This window comes from Panthera tigris, chromosome B3, assembly GCF_018350195.1.
Source record: "Panthera tigris isolate Pti1 chromosome B3, P.tigris_Pti1_mat1.1, whole genome shotgun sequence".
Taxonomy (NCBI): domain Eukaryota; kingdom Metazoa; phylum Chordata; class Mammalia; order Carnivora; family Felidae; genus Panthera; species Panthera tigris.
Window position 1 is genome coordinate 6,068,821 of NC_056665.1, and position 23,552 is coordinate 6,092,372.

A 23,552-nucleotide genomic window follows, 5' to 3' on the forward strand; every position below is an offset into this window, starting at 1 on the left:
TTATGGATTTTTTTTTAAGATTTTTTTTTAACGTTTATTTATTTTTGAGAGAGACAGAGAGCGTGAGTGGGGGAGGGGCAGAGAGAGGGAGACACAGATTCCAAAGCAGGCTCCAGGCTCTGAGCTGTCAGCACAGAGCCTGATGCGGGGCTCGAACCTACGAGCCATGAGATCATGACCTGAGCTGAAGTCGGACGCTTAACTGACTGAGCCACCCAGGCAGCCCGGTAGCATTATGGATTAAAGTCAGCTTTAGCTGTGGGCTGCTAGCATGAGAACCTTACTTATTGTATCTATGGAAAAATAATCGTAAGTTTCATACTTAAATTTATGGAATACGGCCAGTTTAAGGTCTAGCGACTGTGTGTTTTTACTAGAGGAAAAAGTAATGTCTTGTTTGTTATCTTCGGGCTCCAGATCAGTTTGGTTTTAGCGATAGTCTCCGTTGACCTGGGCTTGGATTCAGAACTTTGTCAACCTCAGTGAGAAACATAACCAAGACTAGTACTCTTGAAGATCCTGGAATCCTCTGTCCTTGGATAGGGTTGTCGAAACCGATTTGCCTCCCTCCCCAGCAATTCCAGAGCTGTGTCCTAAGGAGCATCTCTGTCCTTGAAGTGACACTTTTACGTTCCCTCTTCGACTCCCGATCCTGACACGAAACTAGCAAGTTTATTGTAACCCACCCTTATCCGTAGAGGTTAACTCTGTGTCCTGGGCGTAGCACTAGTTTCTCGGTGCCAGGATGGGAAGCCAGACCTGTGTGTGTGTCCTCGGGATCAGAGCTTTTGAACTAGACGAGCTGCTCTCATCCATTCAGCTGGCCTTAGGAAGGTTGAGCTGTTACCAAGCACCGTGCTTGGCACTGGAGACCCAGAGGTGAGTGTGACATAGATCTGTCCTCAAGGAAAATCACGGTCGGACAAGTAAAACATATGACAGCACACCACATGAAGGACCTCAGGAGAAGTGCCTGCAGGCCGCAGTACTCTGTCTCAGAAGAGGGGGATTGTCTTAGCTTTTCTTGAGCTTACTTGCCCTTGGCTGTGGGTATTCACCTCCAATTCTGGAAGAATGTCTCTGATTTTTACAGAACTTAACAGGATCAGCGTAAAGAATGGTAGAAGGTAATCAGGGTTAGGATTAGATCTCAGCAGCATCGGTGGCGGTGCAAGCCCTTGTTCCAGTTTGAGAAAGGCTTTCTTTTCCTTCAGGGAATCCCAGCAGGTTCGACAGTCATTAAACTCTCCTCTGATGCCTCCCGGTGTCATTTTCCCCTTTCTGTGCATCTTCACAGTGGAACTGCTGGCCAGGCCTTTGTTGGCCCAGAACCTCTGACTCCGGCTCTTCAGAACAGGAGAGTCACGCTTTCTAGGAGTCCCCAGGCTTTACCTAAGCACTGTTGAGTCCTCAGCATGCACCAGATTTGTTCTTCCTGTTTCATCTATTAACCTGGGTCGCGGAAAAGCTTCCGGGGGAGCCTTACGAGCCGCAAACTTGTAGGTCCCCATCCTGATCAGGACACTCATTACTTTTTATTTATTTTATTTTATTTTATTACTTTATTTATGGGAGGACGCAAGTGGGGGAGGGGTAGAGAGAGGGGGACAGAGGATCCGAAGCAGGCTCTGCACTGACAGGCTGACAACAACAAGCCCAATGTGGCACTCGAACTCATGGCCTGAGCCGAAGTTGGACACTCAAGTGGACTGAGCCACCCAGGCGCCCCAACATACTCATTATTACCTCTAGGGAGTGAGATGGGGATGAGATGGGGAAGGTCTCAGTTAACTTATATTGATAGAAAAGAACAGTTAGGCCCAGTTACATGCCCAGAGGATCCAGTTATAGAAGCAGGTATCTTCAGGGGAGGGGGGACAATGTGCCAGCTTCCTAGAAGAGAAAAATGAAAGGAAGACAGCTGCCCAGATGTGTCGGGAGCATAGTATGGAAGCTTGATAGCAGGTTAGATTGCCTTCAGAGGAACAGACGTTATTCTGGTGTTTACCGTTTATTCTTGAACAACACAGGGTTGGGGGCACTGACCCCCAGCGTCAGAGTCCACATACAACTTTTGATTCCCCCCAGTAACTTAACTACTAATAGCCTTCTGTTGACAGAAGCCTTACCAGTAACATAAACAGCTGATTAAAGCATATTTTGTATGTTATGTGTATTCTATACTGTATTATTCAAATAAAACAAGCCACAGGAGAGAAAGTGCTCTTAAAATCATAAGGGAAGGGGCATCTGGGTAGCTCACTCGGTTGAGCATCTGAACAGCCCGCTTCAGATCCTCTGTCCCCCTCTCTCTCTGCCCCTTCCCTGCTCACTCACACATATGCTGTCTCTCAAAAATAAATAAACATTTTTTTTTTTAAATTTTTTTTTCAACGTTTTTTGTTTATTTTTTTGGGGACAGAGAGAGACAGAGCATGAACGGGGGAGGGGCAGAGAGAGAGGGAGACACAGAATCGGAAACAGGCTCCAGGCTCCGAGCCATCAGCCCAGAGCCTGACGCGGGGCTCGAACTCACGGACCGCGAGATCGTGACCTGGCTGAAGTCGGACGCTTAACCGACTGCGCCACCCAGGCGCCCCTAAACATTTTTAAAACTAAAAATAATTCAAAAAATCATAAGGAAGAGAAAATACATTTGTAGTGCTGGACTGTATTTATCAAAAAAAATCTGTATATAAGTGGACCCACGTAGCTCAAACCCGTGGTGTTGAAGGGTCAACTGTATTTTATTTTTTGATTGTTTTGAGGGATTTTAAGAGAAAATTTTAAATAAGACAAATATAAACACCAACCTTTGGCTCACTAAAGTGTGGCCATAAGTTTATGTCTCTTTGATCTTGTAATATATGTTTCTACCCAGCATTTTACCTGTTAAGATTTCAGATTCGTCACCCAAAGTATTTTCTCTGTTGCCTCCCCGTTACATCAAGTTGACCTATTGGTTTATTGGGGTTATCTTAATCTTTATGGTCAGATGAAACTCTTCCTTGATGTGATTATTCTTAGATCAGCTTACCGTTGGATTTGCCGAGAACTAAGAAGTCAGTAGTGTTTTTGTTTCGATTCTCTTACTGGTCCTTCTGAATGAGTCTTGCTATTGTCGTCGTTTTAGATGGTTGCCGAAATAGAAAGCTATGAATTATCAAGGAATTCTAATTATATCAAGTATGTAATTACTTGATAATTCATGTTTGTTCAGTGCACATGATGTTAGGCTGGGTCAGGACTCTTGAGGACCTTTACTTCTTTGCTTTCTTCTGTTGTGGTTCTTACCGCCCCTATGTGACTTCGATTTCAGACTTCCTTTCCCCCCCACCTCCACTTTGTTGGTTTGGTACTTTTAACTCACAGTGTTCTCTGAGGACCTCACCTCCACTTCTGCTGGCATCCTTGAGGTCAGTCCATCAGTTAACTCTTGTCATTTAATTCTTTGTGATCTGACTGTATGTAGTTTTTTTAGGTACATGAGTTTGGTATTGATTCTTCTTCCTTTTTTTGTTCAAGTATAATTAACAATACGGCGTTATATTAGTTCCGGTTGTACAATATATTGATTCAGCGATTGTGTACATTTCTTAGTGCTCACCACGATAAGTGTACTCTTGGTCCCCTTTATCTCTTCCACCCCTCCCGCTACCAGCCTCCCCTCTGGCAACCACCAGTTTATTCCCTGTTTTTAAGAGTCTGGTTTTTTGTCTGTCTCTTTTTTCCCTTGTTCGCTTGTTTTGTTTCTTAAATTGCACATATGATTGAAATCACATGGTTTTTCTCTTTCTCTGACTTACTTCACTTGGCATTATACCCTCCGGGCCCATCCATGTTGTTGCAATGGCAGGCGCTCATTCATTTTTATTGCTGAGTCATACTTCTTGGTGTGTGTAGTATTGACTCCTGGCTGCGTTCTCTATACACCCGGGCTTAGCAACCTCAAACTTTCTCACATCCCCTGTGTTTCCTCTGGCAGAAACGTTACTCGTCTTTCATGGCGCACTTCACGTTCAGTGCAAGGGATCTTCATGGACTTGTCAGATGAACGAGGGCAGCTGGCAGGCTGACCCTTCGTTGCTCACTCTCTGCTCATCTACAGCACATGAGTCACTGTGCTGACCAAAGGTCAGCTGTGATATTTTTAGACCTGTTGATGCCAGTCAAACTGATATTGTAATTATATAACTGAATCATATACAGATAAACCGTAATGAGAAAAGAGAATTGTTCTCTGAAAACCAAGGTGAATGCTTTGGAAAGGTAAGTTACTTCAAAAAGAAAATGAAGTTGAATCAGGTTTGGGCAAAGATAAATATAGAAGGTAGAGATGGAGGCTCCGAAAAATCTAGAAGCAATCTGTACTTACTGTTTCACAGGAGTCTGAGTTCTCCCTGTACTTCAGAGAAACTGGAAATTGTAGGTGATGCATTATGGGTGAATTTTATGCAAGAAGAGTGGCACAGAACTCTGGTCAGCAGCAAAGATCTTACTGGCCCCAAATCATTAGTTTGGTGGCTCTCAAAGTATTGTTTATAGCAAGTGACTCTGGGCTTGGATACGGCAGGGGTTGGGGGGGATCACAATAAAAGTCATAATAACTAGATCTTCATTACATGAGTTGTTGGTTTTCAAGGATACCCATTGACTCTCAGTTATTGAGAGTGAGGAAGTCAGGGTTCTTGTACCTCCTTCCTTCCCCCAACTTTGTCTTCCTGACTTTCTGCTGGCTGTAACTTTCCTTCATTGTCAGGCACATAGCATTGGCCTCTGTTGTCGCTCTAATCCCACTTTAACCTCAGTCCTCCCTGTAAGCGGACTCGGTGCTCAACGCCGGTCTCTCTGCCATCACCCCTTGGCTGGCAGTTTCTCAAGACAGACTCATAGGAACAGGGTTTTTCCTATTCTGTTACTCTTGACTGGTATAAATTCTTGGATTACACTTTCTCTCTTTGGGAATTTTGTAGGTATTACATCTTTTTCTGCTAGCGTTGGATTTTACTGTGGAAATTTTCAAGATTTTGCCCCTCTCTTAAATAATTTGATCTTTTTGCCTCGTTGCAAAAATCTGGAAATGTTACCCTCAGGGTCTGTCTTGGCGTTGACTGTAGTGGGTCAGTTTTCCCCAGGATACAGTGTGGCCTTGCAGTATGTGGACCCTCTTTCGTTTCAGAAACCTCTTGAATCATACTTTCACATAATCTTTATGAACACCTCTTTTCCTATGTGTTTGCTCCGCGTCCTGGTTTCCCTTGATACATCCGCTGCATGTCCTTTGCTGGCTTCTCTAACTCTCCTTTTTCTCTATTCCTTTTAACTCCTTTTCTGTTTCATTGTACCTGCTTTTTTCCATCTCCCTCCTTTCTGTTCCTTACCATGCTTTCGGCAGTGTCTCTTCTCCCTTTGCTTCTTTCCAGCTTTACCTTCATATCCGTACTGTTTCCTTCCACTTCTCCCCCAGCGGTGCCCGTGAGGTCTTCTCTTGTTGCCGCCTCCCCACCCCTCCCACAAGTGCCTGCTCTTCTGCCCTGAGCTCTCGCTTCACTGTTTGCTTTTTTTCAGTTTGGCAAAAAGATTTTACTGTCATTCGTTTCCTCCGTGGCGGCGGTTTCCCAGTGCACAGTCCTAGTCTGCTTTTTGGTTTTCCCGTTTCTTTCCAAATTTTGTTCTTGTTGTATCTTTGTATACATCCGGTGTAGATTTCATTCTTACAAGTCCTCTTCGAGCAGGTGAGTTTCTCAGGGACTAGCTATTTGCAGGATGCTTGTTTAGAGAAGGTCCCAAGTCTGAATTCCAGGCTGACTGCAGTCATTCTCCTGATCTAGGGTTTGGGGTGAGTTCATTTACCCTGTATCTCCGTCCAGCCAGTAGAGCGAGGCTTCTGCAGACTTTTCCACGACGCGGACGCCACCATGAAGCTGAACTTGTGAGGCGAATACGGCTCGTTTGTGGTGGTTTCTCCTCTGCTTCCCGCTCCAGGTCCACAGCTGCCTCCCCAGCAAGGAATCTGTTTGGTCCCAGAGCGAGTGTCCTTTACCCACAGGCAGTATATTTTGGCAGATCTTTCTCTCCAGCTCCCTTGTTCCCTCTCTGTAGTATCCTTTCTTTTCTTTCTCTAAGGAAAGGAGCCTTGCTCGAACTCCTTGCTTTTGACAGCTTTTCTAGCTGTTTTAGGGTCTGGGATTTGGGTTGTCTTCCAGTTTTGTTAAAAATGGAGTTTGCGTTTTTATTTATTTCTCCTTTTTTGCACTTGGAACACATCTTGAATAGCATCTCAGAATTATGACTTCGTGATACCATATTCGCATCAGAAGTCTTAACATATGCTATCCAGCTGCTAGTGGCCTTTTACTACCTTCTCCATCAGGCCTCCATCACCACACTGCCATCCATCTTCTAAGCACCTAAAGCCCCAGGAATATGCTGCTCAGGCTTAGGAAAAGCCTTTTCATTCAGTCAGCATGCCTGCGGCTCACTAGGCCTTGAGGACGAAGCACAGAAGAATTCATGCAAGATCTTTGACGCACCAAAGGCAAGTCTGAAAATGATTCCATATGGACCAGGAGTGAGGGATGAGCAGGTAGAAGACACAGCTTGGGACTCAGAGGAACCGTGGCGGAAAGGGTGCCGAACATGAACTCTGGAGTCAGACGGGCCCGGACTCGGTGCTCTGCTCTGCTACTCAGACATGTGACATTGGAATAGTTCATTGCCTTTTCCATGTGTCAGTTCCCTCATATATAAAATGAAGATTATATTACCTACCTCAGATGGAGATTAAAATGAAGATTATATTACCTACCTCAGATGGATATTACTACATTTTTTTTTTAACGTTTGTTCATTTTAGAGAGAGAAAGAAAGAGACAGAGTGCGAGCAGGGGAGGGGCAGAGAGAGAGACACACACACAGAATCGGAAGCAGGCCCCAGGCTCTGACCTGTCAGCACAAAGCCCAACATGGGGCTCAAACTCACGAACCATGAGATCATGACTGAGCCACCCAGGCGCCCCAGATATTACGATGTTACACACCGATACATAAACTTAAAGTAAGAACCATGTAAAGTGCTTATCATAGTGGAGACGCTCAACAAATACTACTTCCTGCCATGAAGGAGCTCATTAAACAACAGAATAAAACACTAGGAGTCCTGGTGTGGACACTTGTATTTTGTTTTTTCAGTTGTGAATTTTACGTAACGTAAAGCTTTCATCTTCATCTCTAAGTGTACGCTTGAGTCGTGCTGAGCGCATCCACACGATCGTGCAGCCCTTCTCGGGAACTCTCTTCATCTCGCAAAACTGAAACTGGTTTCGCATTAAACAACAGGCGTCCCGTCCTCCCTCAACCCCAGCCACCAGCTTTCCACTTCTACCTCTGATTTTGGCCACGGGTACTTCACAGAAAGAAATCGTACCGTATTCGTCCTTTTGTTTCTGGCTCATTTCACTTAGCGTAATGGCTTCGAGGTTTATCCGTGTCGCAGCATGTGTCTGAGTGTCCTGCCTTTTTAAGGCTGAATAATATTCCTTTGTATGTCTGTATCACATTTATCCATCCATCCATCCATCGATGGGCACGTGGGCTGCTTCTACCTGTTGGTTATTCTGTGAATAATGCTGCTATGAAGATAGGTATAGAAATGTCTTTTTGAATCCTTGGTTTATATCTCTTAAGTATAAACGCAGGTGCGGAATTGTTTGATTATATGGTTATTCTGTTGCTTAAAATATTTTGAGGAGCCATGAGAATGTTTTCAGAGGTTGATTTCTTCTTCTTTTTTTTTTTCCTTTTGAGAGGGAGCGCTCGAGTGCAAGCTGGGAAGCTGGGGAGGGACGGGGGGGGGCGTGGAGAGAGAGAGAGAGAGAGAGAGAGAGAGAGAGAGAGAGAGAGAGAGAGAATCCCAAGCTCCATGCTCAGCACAGAGTCCAATGTGGGGCTCAGTCTCACAACTGTGAATACATGACCTGAGCCAAAATCAGGACTCAGATGCTTAACTGCCTGAGCCACCCAGGAGCCCCCAGAAGCTAATTTCTTGATGGGGAAGTATAACAATGAATAATTTTAAGACCAGTAGCATTTAACATTTTGTAAATTATCTAAATATGAGAATTTTACCATTAAATCCCCATTTGCATTTAAATAATGAAATGATTCCTCTGGTATAAAATTTAAGAATGCCACATGAGTGTGTATGTATAGACAGGAAAGTGGTTAATAAAACTCAGTGTAAGTGAATATACTTTATTTGTACGTAAAACACACGTTCTTATGCTCTCTCCCTCCATGGGCAAAATATGAAGAACTAATATGCCCGAGAACTTCACGCGTCCGACATGCATGTGCACAAGCACACAGACACACACGTCTTTTATCTTGACTCTTCATTGCCCACAGAGTAAATTGGCCTCACCTCCTCCATGCTCCAGTCTAGACGCTAGACCAGTGGGTCTCAACTGGGGGCAGTTTCACCAGGAGACATTTTTGGTGGTCACAGCTGGTGGGGTGCTCCTGGGATCGAATGAGCACAGCCCAGGGGTACTGTTAAACAGGCTCCCGTGCACAGGACACCCCCCCCCCCCCCACACACACACACAGAAAATTATCCGGCCCCAAGTGGCAATAGTGCTCAAACTTTAGACCCAGACGACCTCGTCACTAGGTTCAGTGTGAATACTCCTCTGGGCACCAGGCTCACGTGTGCGCTCGGGTTCCATCCAGCCAGCCCTCCTCAGCAAAACTGAATCTCCGTGTACTTGACCGTTGCGCTGACTGAGCCTCTGTGCTGACTCAAACACTGCACCCCACGGTAGCGAGCGAGCTGCCATAGAAACCCCCAGAGGGTCGGTCAGAGGTGTCTGCTGGGGTGTGTAAGGGGTGGCACTTCTTTCAAATCAGATCCTGTCAACATGGCCTTCGAGGTGCCACCTTCTGTTGTTAATTAGGCACCAGATCAACAGCCCGGGAAGGAAGAGGGCAGCTAGAGAGACCAGAGAGATTCACTGAGACGGTGGGAGGACCGAGCTGGTCTCTGACATCAGAGAAGTGGGAAGAAGGACTTCAGGTGAAAGGCACCGGAGGAAGCAATTCTGCCGGTGGTGGGTCTGCAGAGCCCCTGGATCTGCCTGGAAAGGCAGATTTATGCGAGAGGCCGGAGCCAAAATGCCGACAAGGTGGTCAGGGCCTAAAGAACCCAGTTTCTCATCCCAGCTGTAAGAAAGGGATAAGGACAGGTATGAAGGCGCGGGCCTGTTTTGCCACCAGCGTAACACGGGCTGGAGGGCCTATCTTAGGAAGCCCGGGAGACGTCGCATTTCACGTGGGATGTGCTTGGGCAGGGATTGTCCCTCTGCCCCTGCAGTGACCGAGTGTGCGTCCGTCAGCGGTGCTGCTGCCGAGAGCAGCAATGAGCGCCATCCTGATTCATTTAGAACCCGGTGTGGGGCAGGCTGGGTGTTTGGTAGAGGTTATCTCAGTCCTCACCAGAGTTCTGGAAGGAGGCTGGGGAACAGAAAGGATAGTTCGCCCAAAGTCACCCCGCTTAACCTGTGTGACTTCAGAGCCTGTGCTCTCAGCTACCACCTTCCCGCCCAGAGTGTGGCCAGCAGGTAGGAAAGAGCTACGGAATGAGCTGCTCACAGAAGAGGTTCGCGTGACGGTGTGCCGAGACGCGGGGGCCACCCCTGTGGTCTCACGTGAGGGGTGGAGGACTCGGGCTTAGGTGTCTTGGGAATCAGGAGCTGGTGTCGGGTCCAGCCGCTCTGCTGGTGCAGGAGAGCCTGCGGGGTTTCTGTTTGGGCCAGACCCCGACTACCGCAGGGTGCTCCAACCCTTCTCGTTCCCGCTTCCCCTTCAGGTGCACTACATCCTTCAGGAGGTGGTGATGGGTGGGATGGTGTTGGAAACCAACATGAATGAAATCGTGGCTCAGATCGAAGCTCAAAACAGGCTGGAGAAATCCGAGGTGAGTACACCGCTGTACTTCTGCCCCAGCCAGTTCGGCTCGAGAAGACCCGGTTCGAGAAGACCGGGGCAGAAGGAGAAAGGGATGCATGTGTTGGTTTGTGTTGCTGGGGAACTTTAGGAATGTGTATACGTCTCTTCTTTCTTCCTTGAGTCCATCGAAACTGATTGGAAGGCCCGCTGATTGGAAGGCCAGCCCTGAAAATTAAAACGTGTAAGAATAGGCTAAAAGTGTGAACGGAAAAGCCACATGGCCCACAAAGACAGACACCTCCTGGCTTGGGGGGACTCTGGCCGGTGCTTGTAGTTTGTAATTCCTCCTTTCAAAGCTACACATTCCTTGGAGGGACCCAGAATCCCTGTCTCTGGTCCCATTGTGGTTTTCCAGTGCTCCAGGAGTCTGCTCTCCCAGCGGCCATTTCTCGTGGTGTCTTTCAGACCTCCGACTTGCCAGTTCCCTTATTTCCAGTTAGCCCTGTACTCAGCTTGAACAGAATTTGGGCTGGGTTTACAAACAACATACCCCAGCCCACCCCCACACAGTGCTGGGCTTGATACAAACGCTCCCACTAGGGGCACCTGGCTGGCTCAGTTGGAGCATGCGACTCTCGGCCTCAGGGTCGTGAGTTTGAGCCCCACGCTGGGGGTAGAGATTACTTAAAACTTAAACAAAAACCGCTCACGGTAGATTCTGTCCTACCCCCCTGAGGTTTCTCTATCACCTCCGTCAGCCTAGCCGGAGAGCAGCGTAGAGGCTACAGGCCTACACCTTCATACGCGGCAGGAAGAGAATTTTAATTATCTGAGCGTCTTCGAGAGCTTCATTCCTTCTTGTGATGGAACTTGACCTTGCAAAGAGCCAAGAATTCCTGTATGTGAGGACTGGTGGCCCTGCTGACGAAGCTCCGCCAGACTACCACTGGAGCGGCACCACGGTCCTTTAGTGACACAGGCCAGGGAGCTTCCAGGAATAGTGAGTGAGTCACAGGCAAGGGGTTTGGAAACAGGAAGAATGGAGACGTGCTGGGCGAGAGCGGGACTGGAGTCGGTGTCCCGACAGTCAGTAAAGAGGACGGGGTTCTGGGAGTCTCGTCGGCTTCTCCCCTTCTCTGCCCACTGGGGGCGAGCCAGCAGGGAGCGCCCCTCATCTCTGTGTTTGTCACAGTCCTTCCGTGGCTGCGGGTGTGTCACACCTTCCACGGGTCCTTCCGCCCATCTTGCTGCCACATGACATTTCCAAAGCCAGCTCTTTCCCGTCTCACGTTGATAGTTGGCAGGCAGCTGCCCTAAACGGACTTTCCTTTTTCTCGTACACGTTTCCCTGTGACTGCACCCGCTTCTAAGAGTGTTCAGGCTCTTCGGGGAAGGGCTTTGTTTTGTAGTCTGAAAAGTGCCCCTGACACAGAGTATGACGTGGTCAAACCGTCTCCGGTTATTCCGGCAAGCGTGGACTGAGCGCCTGCTGCGTGCCAGGCACTGTTAGGTGCGGGGGCTAGCACCCCGCCTGAGCCACCACCCCTTCGGGAGCGCACGCTGTGGAGCCCCTGCCCCAGAGCCCCTGTCCCACCTCAGGATTGCTGCGTTGGCTATACCTTTGAGGAATAAGGAGGAAAAATCAAAACGTGTGTTGTGTGTGCTCGGTGTGGACACTTTCCGGTCTCCGTCACTTGTGTTTTTAAGCGTTAAGCAGATGACACCGAGCGTTTGTCTCATGCCCCCTCTCGTGTCTCCTCAGGGTGGCCTGTCAGCAGCCCCTGCCCGGGCCGTGTCCGCTGTGAAAAACATCAATCTGCCGGAGATTCCTCGGAACATCAACATTGGTGATCTCAACATCAAAGTCCCCAACCTGTCCCAGTTTGTCTGAGGGTCCACGACTACCGAACTGGAGCCCTTGAAACCAGCCAAGCCAGTCCTGCTACAGAACGCACTCTGAGCCTTAGAAGGGTCGAGCCCCGGGCCCTGACCCTGGCTGCCGTGGAGTCGGGGGTGGGGGGAGCCCTGGGTTCACCGCTAAGCATGTGCTCGGTTCTCACCTGTGCCGACTTGCTGGCCTCTGATACGTGTAGCCACCGCAAACGTGAGGGGGGCCCCTGGCCTCCGTGGGGTCAGCGTGCCCCAGCCACTCGTACCTTTACCTCCTGCATGTAGCCGCTTCCAGGGACTGGGCGCTGTACTGGGGCCCTCCTGCTTCCTAGAACCCGCCACCAGGATATTGTCTGACGAGAGTCTTTCTCCTTAGTACCACGAGGCTTCCGCGGTCCTATAGCGTTCACTTTTGCTGGTGAGATGCCATAGGTAGTGAAGGGCCGACCCTTAGGGGATGCGGTGAGTGGCAGAGAAGGGCAGAGTTTTATGAGAACCCAGAGTTGCCTTCTGGCTGTACTGTGTAGGCAAGCTTGCTGGTTACCCCGCCCCCAGAACACGTCCCCCACCGCCACAGTCCTTGCACAGGGCGCCATCCAAACCACGAACCTGGTGCATGCTGATAGGGAGAACGCCCCCTTCCCCACGGCCATGTCTCCGGCACAGCCCGAGGGTCCCTCAGCAAAGGGGAGAGGCCCGTGTCTGTGGAAGGTAAAGCTGACAACGTGTGAAACGTCTCAGAATTATGACTCTTTCCAGGTTTAAAATACATTCTTCTGATGAGCAGACGGTCAGTTGCTGTGTTAGAAGTGACGGGTTTTCTCCATACGGGAAAGCCACTGCTGCCTGCACCAGCCTGTGGAGCACGAGAGCTGGGATCACTGGTTCTAGAACGGGCACTGGGAAGACTGGGGACACGGGAAGTGTGCTGACTGAGACCCGTGGCTCTGCGGTGTCTTGTCCCCACTGTGGGAGGAGCCCCTCCCTGTTCCCCCCAGGTGACATCCTCCCACGGTTGGCTTCGGAAACTTGTAAATGTTTACGTGTGATGAGTGTCTTTCTGTGGTTAACGTGGAGCTAAAACTGCTCCTCCTAGTAGTGCCTCTTGCCGCGCTGCCCCGGGGTTAGGGAGCTCGCTGCGTCACCACGGCGACGTCTCCCAGCCAGGGGGCTTCCCGTGCCTGCCGGCGGGGGGGCCCCCCGGACCGCTCCAATGTCCTGCTGCCGCTGCAGAGCCCGTCTGAGATGGTGCCCCCCCCCCCGCCCCCAGGACCGCGGTGCTCCCGTGCTTGGTGCCCTCTGCTCCCCACAGCCTCCTGTGCTCACTCGGGCAGACCCTCCCCGGTAGCCTCCGGGACGGGCGGGCGATCAGAAGGAGGCCCTGTGTCCAAAGAGGGAGAGGAAGGTCTGATAGCATTCTTTTGAAGGGTTTGGGATTTCTGTAACAGTCGCTTCAGCACGTCCGTGTCCCTCTCTCACGTTTGCTAAGTGTGGAATAAGAAAGGAGGAGCACGGATGTGAGGCGGTGTGAGCAGGACCTTCCCACAGGCCTTACAGCCTTACAGCAGGCATCATCGTCCCCATTCCGCAGGGACAGTAAGAGACAGGTCGAGTAACCTGCTTTGCGTCGCACAGGGCTGAGAATTGAGACTGACCTGCCTAAGTCCAAAGTCCGTTTTCTTTCACTGCTCAAGACGGCTTCTTCCAATTTTATCCTCTTTGTTCTAGATAAGGAAACTGAGTCCCAGAGAGATTAGTAGCCTCTCACAAACCCTGATGAAACCAAACCTGGTTTGCTAAGGGGGCCAGTGACGACGTCCTCAGAGGGTGAAAGCTGGAGGCTTTCGGAGAGCTGATGAGCAGCCCAGAGTATTAAGTGTTGTGCTGAGGGTCATGAAGCTAGAACCTGGTCATTTCTCTGGAGTTTACGTATTTGTGTTGTGGTTTAATGCATCAGTGCAGGGCACCTGTCTGGCCCGGATTTCCCAGGACGGCCTTCGAATGTCTACCTGTCAGAAACCGATGTTTTCTGGTTTCAGCTCTCTTCCCACAGACCACTGACTGGTCCCGGAGACTCCAACCAGTGAGCATCCCATCCTCACCCCTGAAGCTGCCTCTAAAAAAATGGCCTGAAACTTCAGCCTGGTTTTTTATTTGCAAAAGTCCATCCCTTGGACAAGCCACGGTAATCGTTCGTTAGCCACTCGAGGTTGTCTGCAAATCCAGCTAGCTCTCTTACGTGCTTCGAGCAAAGCCATAAACTTTTTTTGTTGTTGTTTTAATAAGAGGAAATCGTATGCTGTTTTTGAAGAAAGATACAGATACTGCAGCTGAGAGATTCAGTTAGGAAAATAGGGACTGGGCCTAAATTTGAGAGTCCTTGGTCCTGGATGATTGATGCTGAGGGTTTCCTGAAGTGGAACAGAATACTGGGTTTCCAGGGCTCACGGCCCGTAATTAAAACCAAAAATTCTGTTGCGCAGTTTGTAAGCGCCTGGTGCGTGCCAGGCTCAGTCCTAGGCACCGAAGACGGAGAGATCTGAGGCTCAGCTCCCGCCGTTGTCTCCGCCGAGGACCCCGGAGTGCCCAGATTGAGCGACTGGAAGCCTGAATCTGTAGTGACCGGAGTTGGTGGCTGTTCTGTGGAATAGTTAAAGGACAAGAACCCATTTGCCACCCCCGGCAGCCTCCGTCGTGCCCCGCTGGGCCATGCTCCAAACAGCCCTTGTGCAAGCTGCTGTAACAAAAAGACTGGCTGGTGGCTTAACATTTCTCACAGTTCTGCAGTCTGATCAAGATCGAGGTGCCAGCAGATTTGATGTCTCTGAGAACCTGCTTCCTGTTTCACAGGCTGCCATCTTCTTGCTCTGTCCTCACATGGCGGAGAGAGAAGGCTCTTTGCTCTTCATCCCCTTATAAGGGTGCCAGTCCCATCATGGGGGCTCCACCCCACGACCCCATCCAAATCTAATCACCTCCCAAAGGCGCCCCCCCCCCCCCGCCCCAGATACCATCCCACTGGGGATTAGATTTCAACGTAGGAATCTGAAGGACGCAGACATTCATCCACAGGTCACCTTATTATCTGTCCTCTTGGCCTACACGGCCGTGTGCTTGTCACATGAGGATTAATTCGGGATCTCTTGAGGCTTCTCAAGCCCCTGTTATTCAGGCCTCCGCCCCTTACAAAGCCGGCCCTTCCTCGCCGCCACCTCCACGGAGCCACACTAGCGAAGCGCTCTCTGGCCCCAGCTCCACCCAAGACCACGGAGCGCGCCGGCTAAATCCTGTCTGGTGGACCGGTCTTTAGTAGGGCGTTTCCTTCGTGTAGCCGTCCGTCCGTGGCTTTCCAAATAGGATGCATCAGTGGCGCCTGATGATAAAAATCGGGGTGAACGTGACAGCCAAGATGGAGAGCCACTTACGAATGAGAGACCGGGGCGTTGTCGGCTCCCAGCGAGGACCCTGCTCTTCAGCCTTCCCTGTCCTCTACCTGGTCTCCTAGGGGCACCTGTCTCGCTGCGCTGAGGACCCTGCTCACGTCGCTTTGCCCTCTCGGGAGTGCGGCAGGGCTCCCGTCTGCTCTGCCCTGGCAGCGGCTGCCAGAGATGCAGACAGGCCCTCTCTAGGGAAATAGTTCCACGAGAATAATTAATCTTTTCCAAAAGACTGGGTACGTTCTTTCCTATTCAATGAGTTAATGTTTTAAAAAGGAAGTACATTCATGTAGTTCAAAATTTAAGATAACAGAAGCCTGTTCAGCCAGATTCCCACCGTGTTCCCACAGACCACCAAGTTACCCCCCGACCCCGTGGCAACAAGTGTTTCCAGTTGAAAGGATTAAGAAATAAAGTCCCTGGGTTTTTATTACCAAACTGACGGTGTGCTCTTCCTCAGAGAGTTACGTTCCTTTTGACCTCGGTGACTGGCCTCGGCCCTCTGCAGCCATGCCACCCTCTGGACGGAGGAGGGCCTCCCAGACCACCCCGCATCAAGGAGCCCCCCTGCTTGGGCATACCTATCCCAGCTCTGCTTTTCCTGTTTTCAGGGCACTCCGACCTGATGTACGTTTGGATCGAAGTTACTATCTGTCCCCGCTAGGACGAGTGTCCCCACGGGCGGGCGTTGTCTCGCTCCACGCAGTGGGGACAACGCCTGGTGCGTGCTCTCAATAAAGAAGTGTTGAATGAGCGGCCGGTGGAGGCTTTCCCGGGCCCGCGCTCTGCCCTCTGGGAAGGAGAACCAGGGCAATGGTATTGGGAGCAGCAGGAGGGGAGCGACCGGTGATGGCCTGTGGAGGCCGAGGGAGAGGAGAGAGGCGAAGCTGATGACCGTGGAACCCAAGTGACTGCAGGACCAGTGAGGGGGTTCCTCAAGAGGAGGAAGTGGTTTGGGAGGAAGAGGGGCCCAGAGTGTGGATGAGACGGGCCTGATGGGGAGAGTCGGAGGGGAGCGGGGGCGGGGGGCTGAGGTCCGCCAGCCAGCTGGGAGCCTGGGCGTGGGCAGGAGAGGAGACGGCTCGAAGCTGTGGGGTGAGCCCCGGAGCCCAGAAGTGGCAGGAGGGGTGAGGATACAGCCTGCGGGCGAGGGAAGGGAGGGGAGACGGCAGGGCAACCTCAGGTCAGGGAGAGGCCAAGGGGCTGGGAACTGAAGACGTGGCCTCTGAGCTCACAGTTGTCCTCCAGTGAGGCAGCACCACCAGAGAACTCGGCGGTTCTAGCCAAGTGGAGCTTTTGAACTGCAAGGTGGTCACGTGAGAGTGTGAGACGTGCAGAGCCCTCGGAAGGTCCCTGTCCTCTGCCATCGAAAGAGGGACCAGGAACTCCTTCCCGCCTTGGGGACTTGTGAGGTTTAACGAGAGGACTGGTGTAGACCGCAGAGGCTCCCTGAACCTGGCCACCGTCGTCGTGCGGCTTTTTACGGAGGGAGTAGGGTAGATCCAGGAAGCTGGGAGGGGAGCCCAGGTGGGCCTCGCAGGGCCCTGGCTGCTGGCCTGGCCCCACCAGCGAGCCCCAGGCCCACATCCCGAGGCCGCCAAAACTGGATAAAGCGGGGGAAGTGGCAGAGTGTCTGGAAAGCGAAGATCCTGGAACCTGAAGGGTGGGAGGTGCGGCCAGAACTCCCTTCCCCGTCAGCAGGGAATTAAAGACACGCAGGGGGCGCAGTGGAGGGAGTCCGTGTAGGGGTGAGGCAGGCCTGCCTGAGAGTCAGGGTCCTGGAGCACTTCCCTGAGAAAGGGGATCGTTGGGCCTTCTCAAGGGCAAATCTCCCATTGTTCTTCAACTCTGCCATCAGCGGGCCTCCTGAGAACACTCGGGAACAGGGGTGCCCTCCCCTGCCTCCTGGGAGTGGGTGTGGCTTCAGGAGGGCAGCTTGAGGGTCGTCTTCCGGATTGCTGAGAATGAATGCCCTGTGCGAACTCAGGACCTAAAGGCACAGCTGAAACGGGAAGGAAGGAAGGTAGATTCTCAGGGATAGGGGAAGACCAGGCCCATTTCTCATTGTTCCCCCAGATTGAGGTGGTTCTCAAAATCTCGACCAACTGGCATGGTTCAGGCATTGGCCAGAGTGAAGGTACCAGACTGGGAGTGAGGGTGTTACCGGTGGTGTCCGTGTTGGTTCTGCCCCCAGGAAGGACCCGGCCACTCCGGAGGCGACAGAGGCGAGAACCCGGGAGGCAGCCACTCCTTCGCCTGCCTCCTCCAGCAGGGGCAGTGCGGTGGGAGGGGGCCTTCCCACGCCCCGTCTCTGGACCCTCCCCAGCTGGCAGCAAAGCCGGAGGCTGACGGGCAGCCACGAACCCAGGGCACTTCCCATGGCCGGAGACCGCTCCTGCTACCCTGGGCAGCGTGGGTGGGGAGCTTTCCTCCAGCCCCTTGGTCCTGAGCGATTGGCACCCAGCGCCCTTTTGACTCCTCCCCGAGCCTGCGGGTGGCTCCCCAGCTGGCCGCGGGCCGAGGGGATCTCACCCTGGCTGCCCGGCCCGAGGAAGCTGTGGGCCAAAGATGTCGACACGCACAGGCTGGGAAGTCATTGCTCCTTGCTGGGGAGTGCTTGGCAAACAGGCAGGCTAGGATTTGCACTGCCAGCTGCTAAGCCAGCTTTCCTGGAACTTTCTTTGTGTGGCCGGGAGGTGTGCGGAGACCTGCCCCCCCCCCCCCCCCCCCCCGCCGGGACCCTGAGGAAGGTGCTCCCGCTCAGATGCCGGGCTGGGCACCTCGGGGCGTTCTCTGCTGAAATCCTTCCCAACTTCCCAGCCTCTACCTGCCTCTTCTCCGGCAGCCAGGCCCTCCTGGGCCCTCAGAAATGTCAACCAACCCGTCAGCTGCTTTAAAGGGCACGGTGACGTGACAGGATTGGAAGGAAACCCTTGGGTTCAAACTGTCTGTGCCAAACGGGCAAACGCCACAGCGATGCTACCTGGCGTGGAGCCATGCCTGGCACAGGTTGACAGCCCGGGGCGGGCGTTCCCCATCAGGCCCTTCAGGCTCCCCATCAGCCCAGCCCTGCTCAGCTCCGGGTGCTGGTGTCCCCAGAAAGGCCATGGGCCCAAGGCCAGGCCACGCTCTCCTGGCCTCTCTTGTGACCTCAGAGGTGGCCCCTTTGTTCGGGATCTGCAGTCCCCACCCATGTCCCTGGTTGGAGCCTCGGGTGGTGCAGCCCCAATGTTCCCACCCCGTCGGAGCCCCCAGGTTAAGCCCTCTCCCTGGGACCCCAGTGCCCACCGGTCTCAGATCCTGTCTGACAATCAACCAACTGTCCAGTAACTCACATCTCCACCCAACGTCCCTCATCCCCTGCCTGGACGCCACCACAGCCCCTAAACTGTCGCCCCCCCCCCCCCCCCCGCCTCCTCATGGCCCTGTTTTATCACCCAACAGGCAGACTGAACCTTCCGAAGTATTAATCAGACCACAACACCGGCCTGCAGGCCTTAAACCCTCCCAAAGGCTTCCCACTAGTCTCGGAACAAAACTCGGGGCCCTGCTTAGCTGGCTGCTATCCATCTTTTGTCCTCGGTTCCTGCTGCCCCGCCCAGCTCCCTGCTTCCCCCTCTCCAACCACACGGGCCTTGGTGGGTCCCTGAACACGGGGGGCCTTTGCCCCCACCTCCCCGCTGCCTGTCTTCCGCCCTTCGTCACTCCAGGGGGGGTCCTCTGTTCAAATGCCTTCAGTGGACCTCCCTGTCCCGCCTGCCTTCCCGATCACTCCCTGTCCCCATCCCTCGCCCGGCTTTATCCTCCATGGGCTTGTCCCCTGACACGACAGCGTAATGTCTCCTCTGCTGTCTTCATTACTTCTTGGTGCTGTTGTGCTGGTACCTAGCACAGTGCCTGATCCCTGTGAGCCGTCAGGAAATAAATGATCGTCGGATGCATGAAGGCACGTTCCCGTCGCCCTCCCTGTGTGCTGACGCTCCACACTCGCTCAAGCTTTAGGGCAGGAAGCTCTGTGGGTGGGAGTCATGCGGCCTGACTCCTTGACTCTGTGTGACCTTGAGTGAGTCATTTAGCCGCCTACTCCCAAGTTGTAGGCATAGTGTACGAGAGAGTACCCATCAGCTTAGACAGAAAACCCTAAATGGGGTATAAACTTGGTGTGAGTCCCGGCTCCACCAGGTCAGCTGTGTGACCTTGGGCAACACCCGTGACCTCCCTGTGATTGTTTCCTCATCTGTGAAATGGGAATAAAATAGCTCCCTTGAATCGCCCGGGGTTCTCGGTTGCAAACAATAGAAACAACCCAGCACGGGGAAGTTCTGGCAGGCCCCAAACCAAGCTGGCCGGGACACAGGGAGAAACAAATCCTCTGGAACGTGTCACCTCCAGCGTCAACACTGGACCCCGAGGCCACAGACCCTGCCGGCCTTCCTTGAAGACACAGAGTCCTAGGCAGGTACCTCTGATTGGTGACGCCCAGGCCCAGGGCCTGGACAGACGCGGAGGGGACTGGTCCCAGAGACAGCTGTCCACCACACTGCGTGCAGAGGGCAGTCGTGCGGATGCAGAATTCGTGCAGAACTCTCCTCTGCAGCCGGTGGGAAACCGTCTGTGGAACCCGCGGGAGTGAACGCACGCTCATCCTTTGACTCGGCGGTGCCAAATGAGTGCACGTGTCCAAGCCGAAGACACGGACAGGAATGTTGGCGGCCTGGCGCGTCATGGCCAAGAAGCAGGAACAACCAAACGCCCATCTGAATGGAAGGCAGGAGTGAATAAGTAGCCTGGAACGCCACACGGCCCGAGAGCGAGCCAACTCCCCCTACGCGTGACGTCGTGCATAAGCCCAAGCAACAGAACGCCCGGCCGTGAGAAGCCAGGAGAACAACGTAGGTTGTGTGGTTTCATGTGTCTGCCCTGCGGGCACGGGCGACGTGAGTGTTCGGGAGAGCGGGTGTCCTCCCGGAAGGCCAGAGACAGACGGGGCAGGAGGGGGTTTGCCGGGGTGTCGGGCACGTCCGCTCCCTTGATCCGGACGCTGCTTCCCCTTACGTGTTCACTCTGTGAAGCTTCCACGGGCCCTTCACTTAGGATTTCGTGGGTTCCTCCAGGTTTTGTTACACTTCGACAGCAAATAACATGGGTTTAAGGAAGAAAAAAAAAAGTGCATCGGAAGCACTTGGGACCAGTGGCTCACGGTATGAGCTGAATAAATGTGAGGTCGGTGTTGTCACTGGCTGGTCTCTCCCACGCCACCCCTCCCCTCCCCCACCCTCCCAGCCGGGAAGAGACCCACGAGTCCTCGGCCCTCAGTAGACAGAGCTGGCGCCACCATCCAGGGGGCTCTGAGCTCGTTTGCGGGAGGTGGGAGAGACCCCCGGGACCACACGGCTCAGCTCCTTCATCTCGGAATTAGCCAGCTCCCCACAGAGGCCAGGCGGCCAGGGAGCGTAAGGGTCGGCCAGCAGCCAGAGCAGGTGTGGAGACAGCGAGGCCGGGGAGGTGACCAGCGCTGGGACCTTGCGAGCCTGTCCTGAAGACAAGCAGGAAGCCGGCGAGCGGCTGTGCGTGTGTGTTGTGCACGGGGAGGGTGGTTACGGGTCCAGTTTTGCAGTCTGGCTTTCGCACAGAGAGTGGGTGAAGAGGGAGGGAAAGAATCCCAGGAGGCCTTCCGTGGCGGCCCAGACCGGGCCAGGGCGGGACCGTGGAGGTAGATGCGGACGACGCGCGGGACGTCGTGGGGTTAGAGCTGACAAGTCTTGGGGCTCATCGTGCAGCGCTGATGGGCGTGGTGACCAGGGCCCCGGGGCGGCCGTGCGGCCAGTGCGGGCCTCTCTTGTCGGGCCCCGCGGGAGGAGCAGGAACCGGGGTGGAGGGTAAGTTAGGTTTGGGGAGCAGAGCAAGAAGAGAGAAGACGCAGCGGGCAAAGCCTGTGGAGGTTCCGGGCCACGGGAGGGAAGGGAAGCTGCGTGCTCAGAGAGCCATTGGGAGAGCGGGGGCCGTGGCAGGAGGGTTTCTGGGTCTCAGTGGGAATCGGGAAGGGTGCGGAGTGGGCTGGGGCCAAGGATAAGAGATGTGGGGCCTGGTGGACTTCCCTAATCTCTGCATTTCCCAAACCGCGAACCGGGCACCGGTGGATGGGAAGACTGTCGGTGGAGAGGAGGGAGCCCAGTCCGGGGCGACGGTGCCTGGGCCAGGAGGCCGGGCCGTGTGTCTGTGGAGCCTTCGCGTCATCGCCAACCCGCGGGAGGGGTTGAGCAGAAACAATGATAATGATAATAACAGGGAAAGCAGCTGCGGTGGACATTATCACCGTTCGAAAGACCTATCGCCTCTCTCCACTCTGGGGGAACACGGCACTCCGCGTAACTCCGCCATCAAGCTGGGCAACCTGATCTGCTTTGGTGGCCTGACCGTAAGTGAGACGTGCCACTTCTAAGAAGAAACTTTGGGGGGGCGCCGGTGAAGGGGGGCTCAGTCGGTGAAGTGTCTGACTCCCGATTTCGGCTCCGGTCGTGATCTCGCGGTTCGTGGGATCGAGCCCTACGTCGGGGTCCTCACTGATTCTCCCTCTCTCTCTCTCTCTGGCCCTTCCCTGCTTACGTGCACTCTCGATAGATAGATAGATAGATAGATAGACATAAAATTATATAAAATCTTAAAAAAAAAAAAAAAAAGGGTGCCCGACTGGCTCAGTTGGTAGAGAATGCAACCCTTGATCACAGGGTTATAAATTCGAGCCCCACGTTGGGCATAGAGATTACTTAAAAATAAAATCTTTTAAAAAATTAAATTATGTATGCTTACAACTAAATAAAGTATATTGAAAACCAAAGGCACTACGCAAAGCTCATGGCTTCTTCATTACGTCCCCACGCCTGAGCGGTGTCACGTGAGGCCCAGCACGCCGACGGCGTCCCTGCGGTGGGGCAGTCTGCAAGGCCGTGCCCTCAGCGTCTGTGCCCAACTCTGCCTCGCGTGGGGGATGGAACTCAGAAGTGGTGGGGTTATTTATGCCCCAGAGATCGGAAGACGCTAAAGCGGGGCTAACCCCTCACCCCCACCACCTGCCAGTCGTTACACATTTAACCAACAGGTCACCGAGCCCTACTGTCTGGCCCCTGACCGGCACGTGAAGGGTGGGGCAGGAAAGCCGGAGGCCGAGGCCCAGGGCTGCCTGTCATAACAATGATAAGATGGCTAGGGCCTCTGCGCCCTGCTGCCTGATGAGTGTTTTGTGTATTCTCCCACTTAACCCTCACCACACCCTGTGAGGCAAAGTGCTATGACTGTTGGCAGATGAGGAAACTGAGGCACGGAGGAGCTACCTGCCCAGTCGCTCGGCTAATAAATTGTCACGACCGGGATACAAAGCCTGACCCTTAATGATCACTGTCCATACTCTGTCCCCGGTGTCGGACACAGGGTCTGGTCTCTTTCCTGAAACCCCCAGGGAGGTGCAGACCCCGGACACCCCGGAAGCCTCGAGTGGGCTTCAGGGACCAGCAGGCCCATGGCCTCACCTCTCCTGTGGACAGACAGTCTTGGGGACCACATTTTATCAGCTCCGAGTGCCAGGGAGACCCAGGCCAAGGGTGGGGGTCCTCTTTCCCAAAGCAGCTTGAGGATATTCTTGGGAGCCCTGGAGCGCTCGGGGTGAGGCTGGGCGGCCCGGGGCTCTGACAAGTGCCTGGATGGTGCAGCCTGAGGGCCTCTCAGCAGGTCAGTGGAGGGTGTGAATGGAGAGGTCCCTGGGTTGAGAAGGGGTTAAACTGTTCAACATCTGGGGTTTGCAAAAGAGAGAATTCTAGAAAAGGTCTCAGGCTGCCAGAGCAAGAGGAGGAGGCCTCCCTGGTCCCCAGGGCACGTGGGAAGATGCTGGAAGCAGGGAGGCTGTGGTGTGGGGTGTGGAGGGAGGGGTCGCTATGCTCTAGGGAAGCCACATGGCACTGGGCCAAGGCTGGCCTGGAAGAGGCTAAGGGGTGGGTTGAATGGTGGCCCTCCAAAAGATGTCTATGTCTTAGTCCCCAGAATCTGTGAATGTGACCTTATTTGGGAAAAGGATGTTTGATATAATTAAGTGAAAATCCTGGACATGAGGTCATCTTGGATCACTTAAGGAAGCCCCCATTCCAATGACAAGTGTCCTCATAAGACACACACAGAGGAGAAATCCCTGTGACCACAGAGGGGGAGGTCAGAGGGACACAGCCACCAGGCAAGGTCCACCCGGAGCCACCAGAAGCCGGAAGCACCGAGGATCCTTGCCTAGAGCCT

The 23,552-nt window shown here is 53.3% G+C and overlaps 1 protein-coding gene and 1 long non-coding RNA gene across 5 annotated transcripts in view; one reads left to right on the forward strand and one right to left on the reverse strand.

Annotated features, from left to right (window-relative positions):
• The window catches only part of AP3S2 (adaptor related protein complex 3 subunit sigma 2), a 58,133-nt gene extending 42,423 nt beyond the window's left edge, over positions 1-15,710 (forward strand). For 2 of the 3 annotated variants that reach the window (XM_042988050.1, XM_042988049.1), the window contains 2 exons: positions 9,866-9,973; positions 11,708-15,710. In XM_042988050.1, the coding sequence (XP_042843984.1) occupies positions 9,866-9,973; positions 11,708-11,836 (237 nt within the window). In that variant the 3' untranslated portion in view covers positions 11,837-15,710. The remainder of the gene's footprint in view (positions 1-9,865; positions 9,974-11,707) is intronic. The other variant, XR_006218365.1, reaches the window with a different exon arrangement.
• On the reverse strand, positions 15,684-18,464 carry LOC122239368. 2 transcript variants are annotated; one of them, XR_006218367.1, is made up of 2 exons: positions 18,256-18,464; positions 15,684-17,274 (listed from the first exon to the last, which is right to left on the reverse strand). It is a non-coding gene; the product is annotated as an uncharacterized LOC122239368 (long non-coding RNA). The 2 variants fall into 2 exon arrangements; XR_006218366.1 differs by having other exon boundaries at positions 18,100-18,464.
• Between the last annotated feature and the right edge of the window lie 5,088 nt (positions 18,465-23,552).